Genomic DNA, 19,013 nt, shown 5'->3' on the forward strand with positions numbered 1-19,013 from the left:
CCCAGATGTGTACCTCACCATCTCAGCCTCCGAGGGGACTGGAGCTGGTTGAATTTATTATTTAGAATCATAGTATTCAAACCTTTTTGTTCAAATGACACCCAGCAACTGTAGCTGTTGAACACCTTGCTGACAAACATTTGGTTACAGAAACCCCTACATTTTTTAAACTAAGGACCATGCATTATGCATCAAGGGTGGACTGAAGAAGAAAATAGTATCCTACCATTCTGTGTGCCCTCTGAAAACAGACCTTCCCTTGTTGATGAACTGGTCTTTTACCGCCTTTCCTAAATGACTAAGTATCTACCACTTAATCAGATAGCTTCCCTAGAAACACTTCCTTTGGTGTGAGCAACTTGGATTTACTGCCCTGGCAACACCTCCCATCCACCACCCACACTGCAACTTGGCTCAGTCCTTGTCAACAGGTGTTCCCAAGAATCGTTTTGTTTTGTTTCTAATAAAGGTGCTGACTCTGAAAAGCATAGGCTGAATGTAATCACACATCTGAACTCTCCCTTCCGAGTCTTTAGTAGGGAAGATCTGAAATGGTGAAGTCCGCAGGACAAGGGAGACAGGGACTGCTGTTTCTCCCAGTCATGTCAGGACTCACCTGGGTTTTCCTCTAGGGGGAGAGGCAGCCAGCTCCCTAACAAGATGGAAATAGTTTCTTCCAGTGAATGCTGGTATATGCCTCCTGGGGATCTATCTGGTAAGGTTTCCTCTGTGGGCTTCGGAAAGTGTTGCAATGGCACACTGCCTGCTGTTTGTCGAATTTGAGAACAATGTCCCCAAAGACGCCTAACAGGAGTTTACCAAGCAGACTGCACCATTTAGAACAGCACACAGTGAGATGTGCCTACCTGAGCCCATCAGGGAACAATGATTGCAACTCATTTTCAAATGACAGTTGTTAGCAGAACTAATGACAACAGTCTCAGGTGAGAATGTAAGCAGTCACTTTTGAGGGCTGGCATCACAGGCTCAAACAGGGGAGTCTCAGGTATGCCATGGGCTTCTTCCTACTGCTGTGGAAATGGGAAGGAATAAGGACCACAAGGGTCAGATAAAGGTTTAAATAACATGGCTCTGGTATGGCTATCTGGAATGAGTTAGTTAAAATGGCTTCTACTGGCTAGGTGGGGAGTAATTAAGTAAATAATTAGCGTGATTGTCATGTAATTTGTTATGTAACTAGTTTTGGCAAGAGGCCACTTTTGTATGATTTTCACACAAATGTCTTTGGAACAAGAGCCCATTCTTTCTCCAACTGTTATATCAGCCAATGGCTTGACCCCTCCTCTTTAATTTCTCAGTCTCAGTCTCCTCCTAGTCCTGGGTCAGTTTAGTCAGGGGGATTCTCATACTTCATTTTCTGTTGCCTCTGAATGGTTCTGTGATTTGCTCATATGGTTCCTGGCTTATGGTACTGTCTTGGTAAGGGTGTTACTGCTGTGAATAGACACCATGTACAAGGCAACTCTTATAAAAGACAACATTTAATTGTGGCTGGCTCACAGGTTCAGAGGTTCAGTCCATTATCATCAAGGTGGAAACATGGCAGCATCCAGACAGATATGGTACAGGAGGAGCTGAGAATTCCACATCTTCATCCTAAGGTTGCTAGCAGAACACTGGCTTCCAGGCAGCTAGGATGAGGGTCTTAAAGCTCACACCTACAGTGACATGCCTACTCAACAAGGTCACACCTACTCCAAGGCCACACATTCTTATAGTGCCACTTCCTGGGCCTAGCATATACAAACCATCATAGGCATATTGGGAACTGATGAATTTTTAAGGGGTAGGGCCTAGTTGGAGGGAGTTAAGTCATTAGGGGTATATTCTTGGGAAGGATATTAGGAACTTGGACCCTTCCTGTGTTTTTGCTTCCTGGCCAGTATGAGGTGAGAACTTTGCTATGCACACCCTACTACCATTATCATACTTTGCCATGACCCAAATGCAGCAGAGCCAACAATGTATTGAAACCTCCAAAATTATGAGCCAAAATTAGCCTTTCCTCTTTTAAGTGTATTACTTCTGTTGGGATATTACAGCAACAGAAAGCTGAACACTATACACATCTTTGGACTTGCCTCTTCCTCAGTTATTTATTTACTTATTCACTTGAGACAGGGTTTTACTATGTTGCCTCGGCTGATCTGCAACTCAAGAGATACACCTTCCGCTGCCTCCTGAGTGCTGGGATTAAAAGCTTGGACAACCACACAGGTTGTCCAGAGCACCTTTTGTTTGGTATAACTGTTTCCAGTGTGAGATGTGGATGAAGCCCTGAGGAATCAGAGAGACCAGGGTACTGTGCTGTCGGTTGAATGTGATTTGTTCTCACAGGCATTGTGTTAGAATATTTGGTCCCAATGTTGGCGCTTTTCTGGGAGGCTGTGGAAACTTCGGGGGTGGTGGGACCTAGCTAGGTCCTTATGTGTTGGAGCCTACCCTTGCTTGTCCTCTGCTTCCTGATCTACCAAAATGTAAGACACCTGCCACAAGTTCAAGTTCCTATGTGGATGGTGCCCCTCATTCATGTCTCCCTCACCATTAATGACATCCTTCTGGGCTGCTCGCTTCGGGGATTTGGACACGGAAGGAAAGAGTAACCAACACCTCTACAATCATCCTGCCTCCAAGTTTTGCACCTCTCCTTTGGAAGCTCCCTTTTTTCTGTGGGGCACCTGAGTTGGCCACCAGAAAACCTCCCCTTGTCAATCCAGGATTTCAGAGGACACTTCCTGAACAGAATTAAAAGAGCCAGTGACAGGCCTATGCTGAACATATCTTCCCGAGGTCTATAACCATGTTCTTAGTTCTGATGAAAATCGCAGTACGCTTCTAGCTGAGCAAGGCATGTTCTCTGATCTGATAGTGCTGTGTCAGTGATTAAAAAGAGGATCATGTTATGGGTTTGGTAAGAAAAAAGTCTTATTTCCAAGGTTTAAAGGTTTATCTTTTACAGAGAGCAAAAAAAAGATATCAATGAGAAATGATTATGCCTTGTGAACAGGAGGAACCAGTCCTGGTTTCAAACCAATGATGAAGATTTAGCATTGCAAATCCATGGTTTAAAGATGATGATTTGATAATAGCATGCCAGTGGGACAATCAGACCCTAACTGCTCCCTTCTGGTGAGGCAGTGTCTCTATTTAAATGAACATCTTGTATTGAGAGTTTAAAACTCCCTTCTTTTCTCCTCCCCATTATTTAGTTTTTTCCCCAATTGTTCAGCATAACTAAAGAGTCTTAAGCAGGGAATTGCACATAATTATAGGTTCTGCACCAGTGGCAAAGTGATGTTTCTTCTTAAGTATTTAAAATCATCAACTTTACTCTCCTTCCCTCCATTGGACAATTTAGTTTAAATGGCAAGAGTGTCTCTTGCTACTTTTGAAGGCATCATTTGGCCTCACTCTGTGCAGATTACAAACATATCAAGAACTATACAATATGTTCTCCATGTATAAACAGAAAATACCATTATACACAAATAAGGCAAAAGAAGGAATATCTGAACTGTTTTGTCTGCTAATAAGGCAAGGAGCTTTAAGAACGTCTAATTGAAAGTCCCTGACTGCCCCGGACAGGTTGTGGCCTGCATCCTCCAGCAGAGAGGTCATTCCGTGCTGTCAGGTGAGAACTCTGCAGCCCCATAGCCCTCTCCACCTTGTCTCTATTACTGGCTTTGAGAAATCCTCCACTGCTAAAACTCCTAACTTAAAAATGCTTCACAGAGCAGGATCCTTGCCAAATTCAGGGATCTTGCTAGTTTGCAAGGCAAGAGATGCCATGCAGAATGAAGGACTGATACTACAAGCCAGTAGTCACAATGGGAATAAATCCTCCAATTTGTAGTCTCTGAATGTCTTAATTTCTTGAACCTTCAGAGGGAGACTAGCTTTAAGAATAAATTTACAAAGTAATATTGGATGAGTTATAGTTAAACCTCAGCTCCTCAGGCAGTTCTTTGTCACCCCCCCACCCCCCAGCCCAACTCTGTCTCTGTCATGCATCTATTTTCTCTTCTTGGTCTTAAACTCATAACAAAGAAGACAGAGCAATGCTTTACTTACTGGGTCAAGGAGTAGGCTGCTCTGTGTAAGAGCTTCCCAACCAACAGTGAGCTTAGAGCCATTATGTATTTGAACACTTTTGACTGCTTGTTTTCATGTATTCTCTCTGCATGTGCACACATTTGTGCCATGCCTAAGGAAGTCAGAAGACAACTTGTGGGAGTTGGTTCTCTCCTTCTACCCTAAGGGTTCTGGGAATTAACTCAGGTGGTCAGGCTTGGTGGCAAGCATGTTTACCTATCAAGCCATCTTGCCACCCATTAAGTTTTCCCCCTTATATGTGTGTGTGTACATGAGCACATACACATGCAGAAACCAGAGGACAACTTTCGGGAGTTGGCTCTCTCCTAATATATGAGTCCCAGCTACTGAATTCAGGTCACCGGGCTTGGCAGCAAAGTGCCTTTATCTACAAGTCACCTCACTGGTCCCTTTATTATTTTTGAGGAAGTTTTAAAAAATAAAACTTTATCTCTTGCCTCCAAGGCCAGAGAATGGGTTGACACTGTGGTGGTGACTCAGGATGGCTGGGGTCTTTTGAATAACGTAGTCCTGCATTGCTGTCAGAGTTTGGAATTTATAACATGTTGATGAATGTAAGTAGCTTAATTTGGTCAAAGATTCAATTTGCCTTTAGCTTGTATCATCTCTACATCCTGCTGTTACTGAGTCATTCAAGAGTCTCTGTTATCAGTCTACCACGTTTCCAAGGACAGAAAGTATTCTATCACTAACACCTCATACAAAGCATTTCAATATGAAAGGGGTATATTCTCAACTCTCATAAGGTACCCTGGCTGGAATCGTTTCTATTCTATTGATAGGCATTGTGTTTCAGTGTTGCTATTCCCCATCTGTTGTATGACTCTAGTATTTCTCCTCTTTCCTGAAGGTTTACATTTCAGGTTTCCCAATTCAGAATGTAAGCTATAGTAGTTATCTTCTTTCAACCAGAGGGATGTTAAAATACAAAGCATCAGGGCCTAAACCAGACTGACCAAAGGCCAGTCTTTGCTGGCTTTGCCTCCAACATGTATTTCTGTGTTCATAAACAGACATCTATGGCAGGTACTTAGGGTCATAGTATAAAAATATACTGGTCTCCATGGTGAACAAGAGCCATGTGTCTATGGACCATGAAGGGTTATCATAATTTACTTTCCAGAGTTAGGGCCACCCTGGGGGGGGGGCGTTGCTGAATGCCCTTGCTAGGCACTAATCATTCCCAAGATAGGCTGAAGATGAAGGCGGTCTAGTCCTGGTACTGCCTGGGACTAAGGAAATATTTTTTCAGATCTTTTCTGAATATTTTGTTTTAGAGACTCTAATGAGTTATCTGTGAAAACTTTCTAAGAAATGGATTCGTTACAATACCTACCACAACAGGAATATCCAGGGACCAAAGCTAACCAGATGGCTAAAGGTCCTTGAAAGGACAAAATTAACAAAAGCCAGGGCACTATGACACCTTCAGAGGACAGATACCCTTCTACAGCAAGCCCTGGATATCCTAACACAACTGAAGCACAAGGAAAATGACCTTAAATCCAATCTTACAAAGATGATAGAGGATTTTTATAGAGGTAATGAATAAATCCCTTATAGAAATACAGGAAAATACAATCAAACATGTAGATGTCTTTAAAGAGGAAACAAATTAATCCCTTAAAGATATATAGGAAAATAAGATTAAACAGATGAAGGAAATAAATAAAACTGTGTAAGACCTGAAAGTGGAAATAGAAGTAATAAAGAAAACATAAACTGAGGGAATCCTGGAGGTGGAAAACCTAGGGAAGAGAACAGGAACACAGATGCAAGCACCGCCAACAGAATATAGGAGATGGAAGAGAGAATCTCAGGCATAGAAGATACAATAGAAGAAATTGATACATCAGTCAAAGAAAATGCTAAATCTAAAAAATTCCTGACACAAACCATCCAGGAAATCTGGGATACCATGAAAAGACCTAACCTAAGAATAACAGCACTGGAAGAAGGGGAAGAGTCCCAGCTCCAAGGCCCAGAAAATATTCTCAACAAAACCATAGAAGAAAACTTTCCCAACCTAAAGAAAGAGATGTCTATAAGCATACAAGAAGTTTATAGGACACCAATTAGACTGGATCAGAAAAGAAAATCCTCCTGCCACATAATAATCAAAACACAAAATCTATAGAACAAAGAAAGAATATTAAAAGCTGCAAGGGAAAAAGAACAGGTAACATATAAAGGTGGACCTATCAGAATTACATTCAAATTCTTAACAGAGACTCTAAAAGCTAGAAGGGCCTGGACAGATTATCTTGCAACCTCTAAAAAAACCACAGATGCCAACCTAGACTACTATACCCAGAAAAGCTCTCAATTACCATAGATCCAAATTTAAACAGTATCTAGTCACAAATGCAGTCCTACAAAAAATACTAGGAGGAAAATTGCAACTCCAGGAAGATAACTACATCCAAGAAAACATAGTAAATAAGTAATTCCATACCAGCAAAAGCAAGCAAAGCATACACCAACCCCCCCCCCCACACACACACTAACACTTCCAACAGCAAAATACCTGAAATAACAATCACTGGTCATTAACATCTCTCAACACCAATGGACTCAATTTCCCAATAAAAAGACACTGGCTAACAGAATCAATGTGAAAATAGGATCCATCATTCTGCTGTATACAAGAAGCACAACTCAGCAATAAGAATAGACATTATCTCAGAGTAAAGGGTTGGAAAAAATTTTTCCAACCAAACAGATCAAAGAAGCAAGCTGGAGTAGCCATTCTAATATCTAAAGAATAGACTTTCAACCAAAATTAATCAAAAGGGACAGTAAAGGACATTTCATACTCATAAGAAAAATATGCCAAGATGATATCTCAATTATGAACATCTATGCCCCAAACACAAGGGCACCCACACTTGTAAGCGAAACAATGCTAAAGCTTAAATTGCACATTGAACCCCACACATTAACAGGAAACTTCAACACCCTACTCACCAATTGAAATAATGAAACTAGTAGACATTATGAATGAAATGGAACTAATAGACACCTATAGAATATTTCACCCAAACATAAAAAAAATACCTTCTTCTCAGCACCTCATGGATCCTTCTCCAAAACTGACCATATAGTTGGTCACAAAGAAAGCCTCAACAGATACAAGAAAATTGAAAGAATGCCTCGTATCTTATCAGACCATCATGGATTAAAGCTGGACTTCAACAACAGCAGAAACCCCAGAAAGCCTACACATTCATGGAAATTGAACAACCCTCTTCTCGATCTCTGGGTCAGGGAAGAAATAAATAAATAAAGACTGTCAAGAATCAAATGAAAATGAAGGCACAGTATACCCACAGTTATGGGACACAATGAAAGACGTCCTAAGAGTAAAGTTTATATCACTAAATGCCTCCATAAACAACAACAACAATAACAACAACAAAAGCAAAACCATACAATGGAAAAAAGAAAGCATCTTCAATAAATGGTGCTGGTCTAACTGGATGTCTACATGTAGAAGAATGCAAATAGATCCATATTTATCATCCTGCACAAAACTCAAGTCCAACTGGATTAAGGACCTCAACATAAAAGTAGATACACTAAATCTCATTGAAGAGAAAGTGGGAAATACCCTTGAACTCACTGGTACAGGAGACAAGTTCCTGAGCAGAAAACCAATGGCTCAGGCTCTAAAATCAACAATTGAAAACAGGACCCCATGAAACTGCAAAGCTTCTGTCAATAAGTCAAAGGACACTGTCAAGAGAACAAAATGGCAACCTCAGATTGGGAAAAGATCTTCACCAATCCTACATCTGACAGGGCTAATATCCAAAATTTATAAAGAACTCAAGAAATTAAATACCAAAAACTCAAATAACCCAATTTAAAAAAATGGGGCAGAGAGCTAAACAGAATTCAACAGAGGAATTTCAAATAGCTGAGATACACTTCAAGAAATGTTCAAAGTCCTTAGTCATCAGGGAAATGCAAACCAAAACAACTCTGAGATTTTATTTTATACCTATCAGAATGGCTAATACCAAACACTCAAGTGATAACACATGCTGGCAAGTATGTGGAACAAGGGAAACACTTCTCCACTGCTGGTGGGAATGCAAACTTGTACAAACACTTTGGAAGTCAATTTGGTGGTTTCTCAGAAAACTGGGAATATTTCTACCTCAAGACCCAGCTATAACACTCTTGGGCATATACCCAAAAGAAGCTCCACTATCCTACAGAGACACATGCTCAACTATGTTCACAGCAGCTTTGTTTGTAATAGCCAGAAACTAGAAACAACCTAAATGTCCCTCAACTGAAGAATGGATAAAGAAAATGTGGTACATTTACACAATGGAATACTATTCAGCTATGAAAAACAAAGATATCACGAATTTTGCAAGCAAATGAATGGATCTTGGGAATATCATTCTGAGTGAGGTCATAAAGTCCCAAAAGGACATACACAGTACACATTCACTTATAAGTGGATATTAACCATAAAATATCAGATGCCCTTGCTACAATCCATAGATCCAAGGAGGCTGGACAGGAAGAAGGGTACGAGGATGCTTGAGCCTCACTTGGAAGGGGGAATAGAATGATTGTGAAAGGCAGATAGGAGGGACCTGGGTGGAAGAGGGGATCAGGAGGGAAATTGGGGGAGGGGGGAGGGGTAGCATAGGAAGAGGCAGGAGGTGGCCGGATGGCCATGAGAATGAGTGGATCAGCAACTGATGGGGGTGAGGTGGTCCCCAGGAAGAGACAGAGACCTAGGATAGGGGAGGCTCCCAAGAATCAATGGGGTATCCTTAGCTGTGACTCACAGCATTGGGGATATGGAGGCTGGGGAGGCTACCTCCTGTGGCCAGACAGGAACCCCAGTAGAGGGATAGGGATACCAACCCACTCAAAAAACTTTCAGCCCCAAACTTACCCTGTCTATAAGAAATGCAGGGACTAGGTATGGAGCAGAGACTGAGGGAATAGCCAACCAATAACCAGTTCAACTTGAAACCCATCCCATGAGGAAGCACCAATCCCTGACACTATTAAAGATACTCTGTTATACTTGCAGACCAGGAGTCTAGCATGGCTGCCCTCTTAGAGGCCCCACCTACCAACTGACTCAAACAGAGCCTACACCCACAGCAAAAGAGTGGATGGATCCTGGGGACTCTAATGGAAGACCAGGAGAAAGGATTGCAGCCCTTAAGGCAATAATGGACTCCACAGGAAAACCAACAGAATCAACTCATCTGGATCCTTGGAGCTGAACTACCAATCAAAGAACATACATAGCCTAGTCCTTAGGTCTCCCTGTACATATATAACAGCCATGCAACTTCATGTGGGTTCTGAACAACTAGAGTGGGGGCTGTCCCAGAAGCTGTTGCCTGTGTGTAAGATATGTTCTTCTAGCTGGGCTGCCCTGTCTGGCCTCAGTGGGATATGAAGTGCCTAGCCTTGCAGAGACTTGAAGTGCCAGGGTGGGGGGAATAACCAGGGGACCCCCGCCTGCTCAAAAGGAGAAGGGTAGGAGTGTGGGAGGGGGCAGTGAGCAGGATGTAAAGTGAATAAGGAAAAGAAATGGACACTTTCTGAATCGCTGACTCATTTTACTGTAATTCCTTCCAGTTTACCTCTGTTCTTCCAATGTCAACAACTGCATCTACTTCCAATTGCTATGGTAACAGTGGTTTAAAAGAACACAAATGTATTCTCCTATATTGCTTATTAGTAACTTTTCTACTGCACTGATTAAATACTATGACCAAAAGCAACTTTCAGAAGAGTTTCTTTCCAGTTACGGTCCCAGACGGAGTGTCCATCATGGTGAGGAAAACATGACAGCAGGCCACTCAAGTAGGAAGCTGAGGGATCACAACTCAAAGGGGTCCTGACCCACAGGCTGGGAAGCAGGTTCTAGGGTGCCATTGCTGACCTTTTGCTTTGTCTAGTGTCTGGAATTCCTAAGCTAAGATTCCTAAGCTTGGGACTTCTCTCTTCTATCAGTCCAACCTCTTGCTTCCATAACCACATGTCCTCCTTTCTTTTCTGCAGTCAAACTTCCTGTCTCCCTCTTACATAGGCATGAGATTAAATGTGGAGAAAAGGATTTCTCCATGCTGAGATGCACCACACTTTCAAATTCCTTTTCACTATGAGTAACATGCCTGAGTCTGGGAACAAGGACCCAAGTATCTTGGGGAATATTCAGTTTATGACAGCACCAGTTCCCTTGTTTCAGCCCTGAAGTCTCTTCAGTCCCTGTCTTAAATCCCTTGACATTTCAAACTATCGGTACTTTAGGAGACAAATGTATGTCTTTGTCATGTGGTTTTCCTTTGTGAATGCAAGCCCCTGGGAGAAGGATCTCTGGCTATCAGGTTTGGTGTGCTAGCCCCAGTGCTTATAACAGTGCAGGTGCTATCAAATCACAGCTATCACATAACAGAAAGTGGATAAGCTCCTACCTCTCCCAGTTCTGTCACCTCTCACCCTATCTCTGGCAACTTCCTCTACTTTTGTGTGTAAAGATGAATATACTCCAAGTAAATGCTCCTAATATGCCAAGTGGATGAAATTCCAACCATACCCTGTAGCTCTTAAGTCTGTACCCCAAACCTAGACACGTGGTCTGCACTTTGGATTTTAATCTGTTCCTGGATGTCCCACAGTATGGCAAATTAACCATGTGTCATTTTCTCTAGCCATCAAACACAACCAAAGCCCAACTTTCTTATCCACCCTCTGTCTCAGGGAATAAGTACCTTGTTTTATTCAACAACCAAAGCAAAGGCACTGGCCATCCACCGAGCCCTCACAGCTGTCTCCCAAACCTCTATCACTACCTTCCCAAAAATCCAATCAGCCATGAATTTCAGTCAACCTGTCTGAAATTCTTGATAATAAACCTACCACACTCACTCTCTTGACTTTTGATGAACATACCAAAATGTCACACTCTTAAATGTTTTGCATGAATACCAGTTACTGATCACTATTTCCTACCCTTCCATCCTCTGATGCATGGACAGGGACTATGATTGTGGTCTGCATGCATGACCTTGGTTACCACAACCAACTGGGCCAGGGCGTTACCTTTGTCGCAAATGTGGCTTATCTCATAGTTTTAGTGAACAACTTTACAATCTGGGTGGCTGGTTGTAAAATATGAATAAAATTTCTCCAATAAAGTTTCTTCAAAACTGAGAAGATGAAGGGAGTTGGCCATAAGCTGGTCAGAACATTGTAATGCTGAATAGACATCTCAGAAGGAATTATGGGCAGCGGCATGCTGCAGTTCCGCAGAAGGAGATATAGTGTATGAGCAGGGGAGCTGGGAGCCTGGAGAGAATGAAAAAAAAAAAAAAAAAGGGAAGCGAGGGCACTATGTGAGGGCAGTATCCATTTTCCATGGCTCCTAAGAGCATGCTGAAATGTGATTTCTGTTGTAGATGCTTATGAAGTTGTTACAAACCAAACCAAAGCCCTCCTTTGAGCGAATCTTGTTTTCTTAAATGAAGTGTCCAAATAGTATGTGTTTCAGTAAGTCCTAAGCATATTGCAATGAGGGACTGAATGACAGTTATGAGAGTAGCAACAGAAGACCCAAACTCATGTTGCTTCTGACCCTTCCTAAAGTACTAGTTAAAGGGAAAGAAAAAAGGGAAAGCTGCATCACTTTTTGGTAGATATTGAGCTTATGCTACAAATCTTTACATAAATACAAATCAAACCATGGATATGATTTAAGACAAGTGCCTGTTGCTACAAATCACAGGAAAATGACTGTAAGAGACATTCTGATACTTGTCAGCACAATCAAATTGTTTTATAGATAACACATTTCTAGGTATCTGCCTTTCTCTTTATCAGCTACTGGGACCAGATGAATATTAGGAATCTTTATCATATAACCACCTCTCTCTCAAGTGAAAAATAAATTTGTTGAAATTTATAAGTAAAAAAATAAAAATATTAGGTCTATGTAATCAATGCTCAGAATATGAGATAGCTATAATGAGATTAAAATATATATAATTAATTTTATACTGAAAGGTACCTTATACGAGCTTGGCCCCTATTTGGTTAGGGAAGACAGACACACAAATACACACATACACACTCACTTCTCTGGACTCACTTCTCTGGACAAACAGAATTGTAACTTCCTTTATGACAGCAAATATGCTTGCCAACTCATCGCTTAGATAACTACCAAAAACATAGACTACTGTGTTCTTACTCAGTACTTACATCCAGCTTTCTGACATTCTCACAGCCCTCTTTTGTTAGCTGATGACTCCACACTTTTAATTTTGGTGGGAACTAAATGAGAGCCCACTTTACCTTTTTTATTTTTCAAACCCTCTCAGTATCTTCTCCTCAGTCTCCCACATTACTTGATGTGACCTAGTAGTTTCTGGACTTAGCATTATTATTTTTTAATGTCTTAGCCAATACCTTAGTTTGATGCAGGCTTTGATTTTTTTTTTTAAAGCCTACTTTTAATACAGGTGCTTAAATGCTTTAAACTTCCCTTTAGCCCATCACTTACCAGAGGTAGTGGAAAAGAAAGGTTAATAGGTCAAAGGAGGATGTGGACTTGTTTAGAAATAGTTTTCTGGAGAGAATCCAATGTGTGCTGTCAGGATATCAGCAGCTCAGTTCACACAAATCAGCAGAACCAGCTTGATCCACTTCAGACACCGTTCATGAATCAGCAATGGCAGTTAGGTCCAAGAAACCATGAGGCTCTGCTAGTTGGCCTCAGTCAGTGGAAGTGACAAGAAGTGGACAGAAAATTACCAGCAGAAGTTCTCTGGTGGCATTTTTTTTTCTATGAAGTCATGACAAACAATGACCAGCAAAGACTGGCAAGGTGAACCAATGCCATACAACAGCGTTCATTGTCTGTTGGATTATATTTATACCCTTTTTAAACATCATGTGTTCTTTCAAGTATCCACTCTAGCAAAACATCACATGCTCCCTTTCCAGGCTGCTTCCAGAAAATCACATGTCTGTTCTCAGCAAAACTTCCTTTCACGTGTCTGCTTCAGCAAAAATATTCTCTCATAAGTCAGTTTCCAGAAAAACATCACATGACACAATTGAGTCTTCAAAGAAACTAGAAATTTCCACTTCAGTTTGAACACCTTGTAAGTACACTGTAGATGTAATTTTGTTTTTGACAAAGGGTCTCACTATATAGCTCTGGCTGTCCTGGAGCTCACTATGTAGAGGCTGGCCTTGAACTCACAGAGGTCTAATCTGTCTGGTTTTGCTTTCTGAGTGCTGGAAGTAAAGGTGTTTACCACTGCACCTAGACATTTTGTAGAATTTTTCAGTCTGAAAAAAAAGTCTACCATTTTTGTTGATATTTTGTATTTGTTTGTATTTTGTCAGATTTGGCAAATATCAGAAGGGATTCACTTAAAAGACAAAACTGTCTTTTTTTTTCCTTAAATCAGCTCCCTATGAACTTCTGTGAACTGTTTGGGTGTCATGAGCCACTAGACCTGTAAGTGCTCCATATGAATTAGTGTTAGAATTATAGAATACTGTAGCTCTATATAAGCAATTATAAAGTAAGTATAAACAAATATAAAGCAAAATATGAAGCACTATTTTAGCTTTAGTCTCTGCCCATCCTAGATACTATGACAACATGGTAATACTAAGCATAATACTGTTTCAGAGAGCTGAATTCCAGGGTTTATGGCCAATCTTAGTGTTCGAAGGTCTGGCTTGGAGTACTAGAACTCTCTGCTCAGAGACTCACTAAGCTAAGGTTGAGGTCTAGGGCAACAGTTCTCACCCAGGGCTAGGGATTCTTTGAGATCATTGATTACTTACCTCCTTGAAGTTATGACTAATGTGTCCATGTTCCTGTTGGCTGGTGTCTCAAGAATTATTTACTTCCTGGAGCCTTCCCCCAGTTTCTTGCTCTGTGACCCCAGACAGGCAGTTCAGAAGAGAGAGATTTTCTTGCTTTCCAGGCTAGCTAGGAATGGCCTCTTTGACTTCTGTGGAGCTATTCAGTGGTCTACTTCATTAGAGCAGAACACCCAAGACAGTCCCCTCCTTTTGCCATATAGTCTAACATAGCTACACCAAACTCACTTCCCCTCACACTCATAAGGGAGGGAATTACATAAGGGTGAGGACACTGGCATCATTGTCTACCATGAGGCTCAACGAGTATGTGGATGCTTTGCTCGTATGCATGGATGTGCTCCATGTATGTGCCTACTGGATCTCCTGGAGCTAGAGTTATGGATGTTTGGGAGCCAACATGTGGGTACTGGGAAATGAACTTGGGTGCTCTGTTAAACTAATGAGTGCTCTTAACCAGTGATCTATCTCTCTAGCCACTACAGGCTTTTTTTATTTTTAAATAGTGACTTTGGAGGGCTTACTTCATGTTGAACCCACAGTAGCTGGAATTGCTGTATCTGAACCACTACACAAAACCAGAGAACATTAGAAATGTCAAGATTCTGGCTCAGTGGCTGAGTGGCTGGGTGACCATGGAAAAGTTCCTCAAACTCCCTGAGCTTTAGATTCTCCCTCATGGATAATGTAAGGACCATGTCTAAGGTTAGTGGGCTACATTATTCTATAATTCTAGGACTAACTCACACTGAGCACCTACAGGCCTAGTGGCTCATAACACTCCAACAGTTCACAGAACTTCATAGGGAGGTGATTTAAGCAAAAAAGACAGTTTTGGTTTTAAGAGAATTCATTCTGATGTTTGCCAAATTTGACAAAACATAAAACCACATGTTTAATACTTTATATAAAATGATACTTTATGCTTAGATATGTTCAGTTATGATTAAAATAAAAATTTCCAAGATACAAAAATTTGACAAAGTTACTATCTTACAATTAGTTGAATTAACTTAATTGATAATGCAGTCCTCAACATTACAAATCAATCTAATGATGGCATGTACACCTGAGTTTGCTATACACAGTCTGCAGGTTTAAGTCTCTTTTCTCTTTCTGAAGTGATGCTTTTTTGGCTAGGACAATGATTCTATTCTACTCAACAAAAGTAAATGTTAATTTTAAACAGGTATTATTAAATTCCACTAAAATAGGCTGCATGCAGATGTGTTCATTAAAACATCCCTTTCTCAGTGCACAGTTATTAACAATTCACATTCCACTTTAATGAGTGTAAGAGCATTTAGTCTGCTAAAGTTAGGTTCCAGGGCTGCTTGGCAGCAGGACTGCAGAGCCTGCTTCCCATCAGGACACTGTCCAGTGCATGAGAAGTACATCCACGGTCACAAAGGGGAAAAATAAACTCAACAAATAGACCCCTTCGTCCCTACAGCTCTCGGCGCTCTGTAACGTATCCTTCTTAGTTCCCAAGATGCCTAGAAGTAAACTCCTCATCTGGGTACCCGCATCAGTGAGAAAATATCAGTTTGCGGCCAGCACCTGCTGCTCAAGTCTCAGAAGCTGTTTTTCAAGCTTTGAGGTATTTACTCGATGCATCATCAGAAACTGGCCATTCAAATGGAAGACGGGAATGTCAAATTTATACCGTTCATACCAAGTAGAGTTTTCTGGAAGTGTGATGTCCACCTCCTGTAAAATAAACTAAAACATGGATAGGGTAAAGCACTCCACTTTATGGACCATGGAGCAATGCAACAACTGCAGTGATAAGCTGACCCAGACTTTGTAAGGCTGACAGGTTTTCTCCTGTTTATTGTAGCCCACAGTAAGCCAAAGTCCTAAATTTACAAAGTCCGACTGGTTCCATTACATCGTACTCTACATTCTGATTTCCATCCTTTTCAGTTACACCTGCTCCATCCAGCAGCAGGGCTCTGCTCTGTTCCTGATGAAATGAAACATGTCCCAGCCGGGAAGTTGCCTAGAAATCAGGGCATACGTGTCTTGGTGTAAGAATAGCCAAGCTACTATGGTTTGCTAAAGGAAAACACATCATGGAAGTTTCAGAAAGATAAAATCTGTGGGACCAAAGCTTAAAGTAAGCATGAACCTCCGACCCTATAGTTAACTCTGAATCACAGCAAGAACCAGTGAGAAAAAGTCTAGCATTATTCAGGCAATGAATTCCATGCAAATTAGTACTGAGCTCTGTGAGAAACAGAAACAAACTCTAAATGAAATCACTCAATCTTTTCCTCAGGAAAGGATCCAGGCAGACACTATAAACTCTATCCACCCTGTTCATATATATGAAAGTTACCCTGTCTTTATAAGGCTGGAGTACTTCTTTAGCTTCATCACACAGCGGGCATGGGTCCTACAGGAAGAACAAGATGTTAAACCCAAAGGCAGGTGTTTGGTACGACATAACCCAAAGGCAGGTGTTTGGTACGACATCTACCCTGCCCCCATGCCAAAAGAAAAAAAAAACCCAAACACATCAGAAGCATGTTGCACTTACTTTAAAGGCTAGTTTTCTATTAGATTAATTATACTGCTTCATTTCCAAAGCAAACCATAACTACAGAATCTCATAAATAGCTATTCCATGATAGTTGGCTCTCTGCATTTTTCGGTTGTTGTTTTTATTGTTTTATATATGTATGTGTACCTACTGGCATGTGTTTATGTGTGCATATCGCACGCTCCTTATTTTTCACTAGCCTATCTACCTAGCTAAGGGCTCTGCCTTTTCCTAAGTAAGGAGCACCTTGGTGGCTTCATACAATTGACCTAAATGGTTTATGTCTTTCCTGACTGGGGAGTACCCAGCTTCATCAGCATGTTCCCTCTCAGTCCAGAAGAGTAAGTCCATCAGAGAACAGTGAAGGAGCGGCTGGTCTACCCCTAAAAGGAGAGAGGGAATTTTTTTCTTCAATTCAGATGACTGTCTGTAGCATTTCAGTGTTTTTCCTGTTTTAGTATTACAGGTATCCACAGTGGACTCATGTTCTACCTGAAGCATAGGCCTCGCTGCTGTTTGTAATCTGCAACTTCCTTGTGGGAAAGCTGGGGGAGAACACAGATCGGCAGTCACTAAAGGTCTCTTAGTCACTGTGCCTAAAGTCTAGCCATCGGTTCTCTTCTGTAAGTTGAAAGTAGGCTCAGCATTGCTGCTGCTGCTGCTTGGGTAAAAACGGCTTTTTAATATATTAGAAAGAGTTAAGCTATCATGTAAAAGACAGGCCTTTCCTTCAACTTAACTCAGAGCATGTTTTGAAATAAGGATTTGGATATTTCTAGATCTTTTTGGCCAGATTCAGCACATAAATTGCTATTAGCTTTATAGTTTGCTTTATAGTAGAGGCTTGAGAAGAGAGTTTTGATCTTAAGAATCAGGTTTGTGGAAGTTTGTACAAATTAATAATGCAAATATGTCAGTGTATATCTGTGAAGAGGCTCATCACACGTCAGAAAGGAGGGCGCCATCAGGATGGCCTTTCTGAGGATTCTCCATGGCACTTAATATTCATCTTGTTCTTGAACTATGTGCTAACACACACCTTTCCTTTCTTGTAGCAAGAATGCTATAGTTTTGTTCCATAGGAACTACTCTTGACATGTGGCTAATTCCATCTTTAAGCAGGAAAGGTGGAACACTTGACATGGCTGCAAACCATCAGGGCATCCTATCTCTTTTGCCTATGATTAGCTCAGGGGTGGGCCAATTAAAAAGACCCAATATGAAGATGAATTTAATCCAGAAGATACAAAGCTGAAACTACTAATAATCTTATTTTTTTAATCAAGCACTTCCTGGAACCAGAAACCAAAACTACCCAGAAAGTCTCTTGTTTTAAAGTTTCCATCTGGAAAGTCCACTCGACTACTTGTCATAAAAAAAGGACAAATTCTTGGCTTTTCTACTTCTTTTATTGGATGCCTGTTACTTATATCTTGCTACATACTTTACAGGGTTCAATATATATATGTATTAAGAATGAATGGGAGACTGGGTTTTTGTTTGCTTGATTGATTGTTTTCTGGAAATGTTCTTTGTTATTTCACCTGCTCTTGGAACCAAATCTGTGGATAGCACTCACAGTCCAAATAAGTATAGCTAACTTCACGGGGCTACTGTCTCGGATAAAGGAATATTTTTGGTTCTATAATTTCTAACAGTACAACATATATTGATGATCTAAAAAGCAACTTAGATGGAATATTCTCAACAAGAAGTTCATTTTTTAAAAATTAGTTTAACTTTGCACTTGGTGGGGGCTTCAGATAAGGTCTTGCTATGTAGCCCTGGCTGGCTTGGTACTGGCTATGTGGCCTAGACTGGTATCAACCATGCTACAATCTTCCTGCCTCACCCTGACCACCAAGTGCTGGAGGACACAGGTGTGGACCACCATGACTGGCAGACTTTGTTATAAGTTAACTGTCAGGATTTAAATGATGAAATGGCTAAAATCTGAAAAATTATCAAGAAAGACCTTTTGTTTGAATTGCTGTGTTTAAAAAGTAACTTCTGATGTCTTCATGTTTCTTTTAGATGATAAATTCCACAAAGTGATATTAATTAGCAAAAACAGACATTACTGATGCTTGTACTCCAAATTTCCAGGGTGAAAAAACTCTTAAACATTTTCCACCAAGGCTGGAAAGAGATAGTTGTGTGGTTAAAGCACTTGCAGTGCAAGCTTGGGAACTGGGGTTCAGATCCTCAGAGCCCTTGTAAATGCGTGGTGGCCACACTGGCTTGCCAAAGTCTGGTGCTTGTAAGGCGGAGTCAATGAGAGACCCTGCTTCCACGAATAAGGTGGAGAATGACTGAGAGAAGACTCCTGATAATAACAACCTCAGGCCTCCATACATACCTGCACACACACACACACACACACACACACCTCCATACATGCCTGCACACACACACACACACACACACACACACACACACACACACC

The 19,013-nt window shown here is 41.0% G+C and overlaps 1 protein-coding gene across 2 annotated transcripts in view; it reads right to left on the bottom strand.

Moving 5' to 3' along the window:
- Positions 1–15,305: 15,305 nt before the first annotated feature.
- The window catches only part of C15H5orf63 (chromosome 15 C5orf63 homolog), an 18,761-nt gene continuing 15,053 nt past the window's right edge, over positions 15,306–19,013 (bottom strand). For both annotated transcript variants that reach the window (XM_021214970.2, XM_021214972.1), the window contains exons 4-5: positions 16,364–16,420; positions 15,306–15,744 (exon numbers count right to left, since the gene is read on the bottom strand). In XM_021214970.2, the coding sequence (XP_021070629.1) occupies positions 15,565–15,744; positions 16,364–16,420 (237 nt within the window). In that variant the 3' untranslated portion in view covers positions 15,306–15,564. The remainder of the gene's footprint in view (positions 15,745–16,363; positions 16,421–19,013) is intronic.

Source organism: Mus pahari, chromosome 15, assembly GCF_900095145.1.
Source record: "Mus pahari chromosome 15, PAHARI_EIJ_v1.1, whole genome shotgun sequence".
NCBI classification, from domain to species: Eukaryota; Metazoa; Chordata; class Mammalia; order Rodentia; family Muridae; genus Mus; species Mus pahari.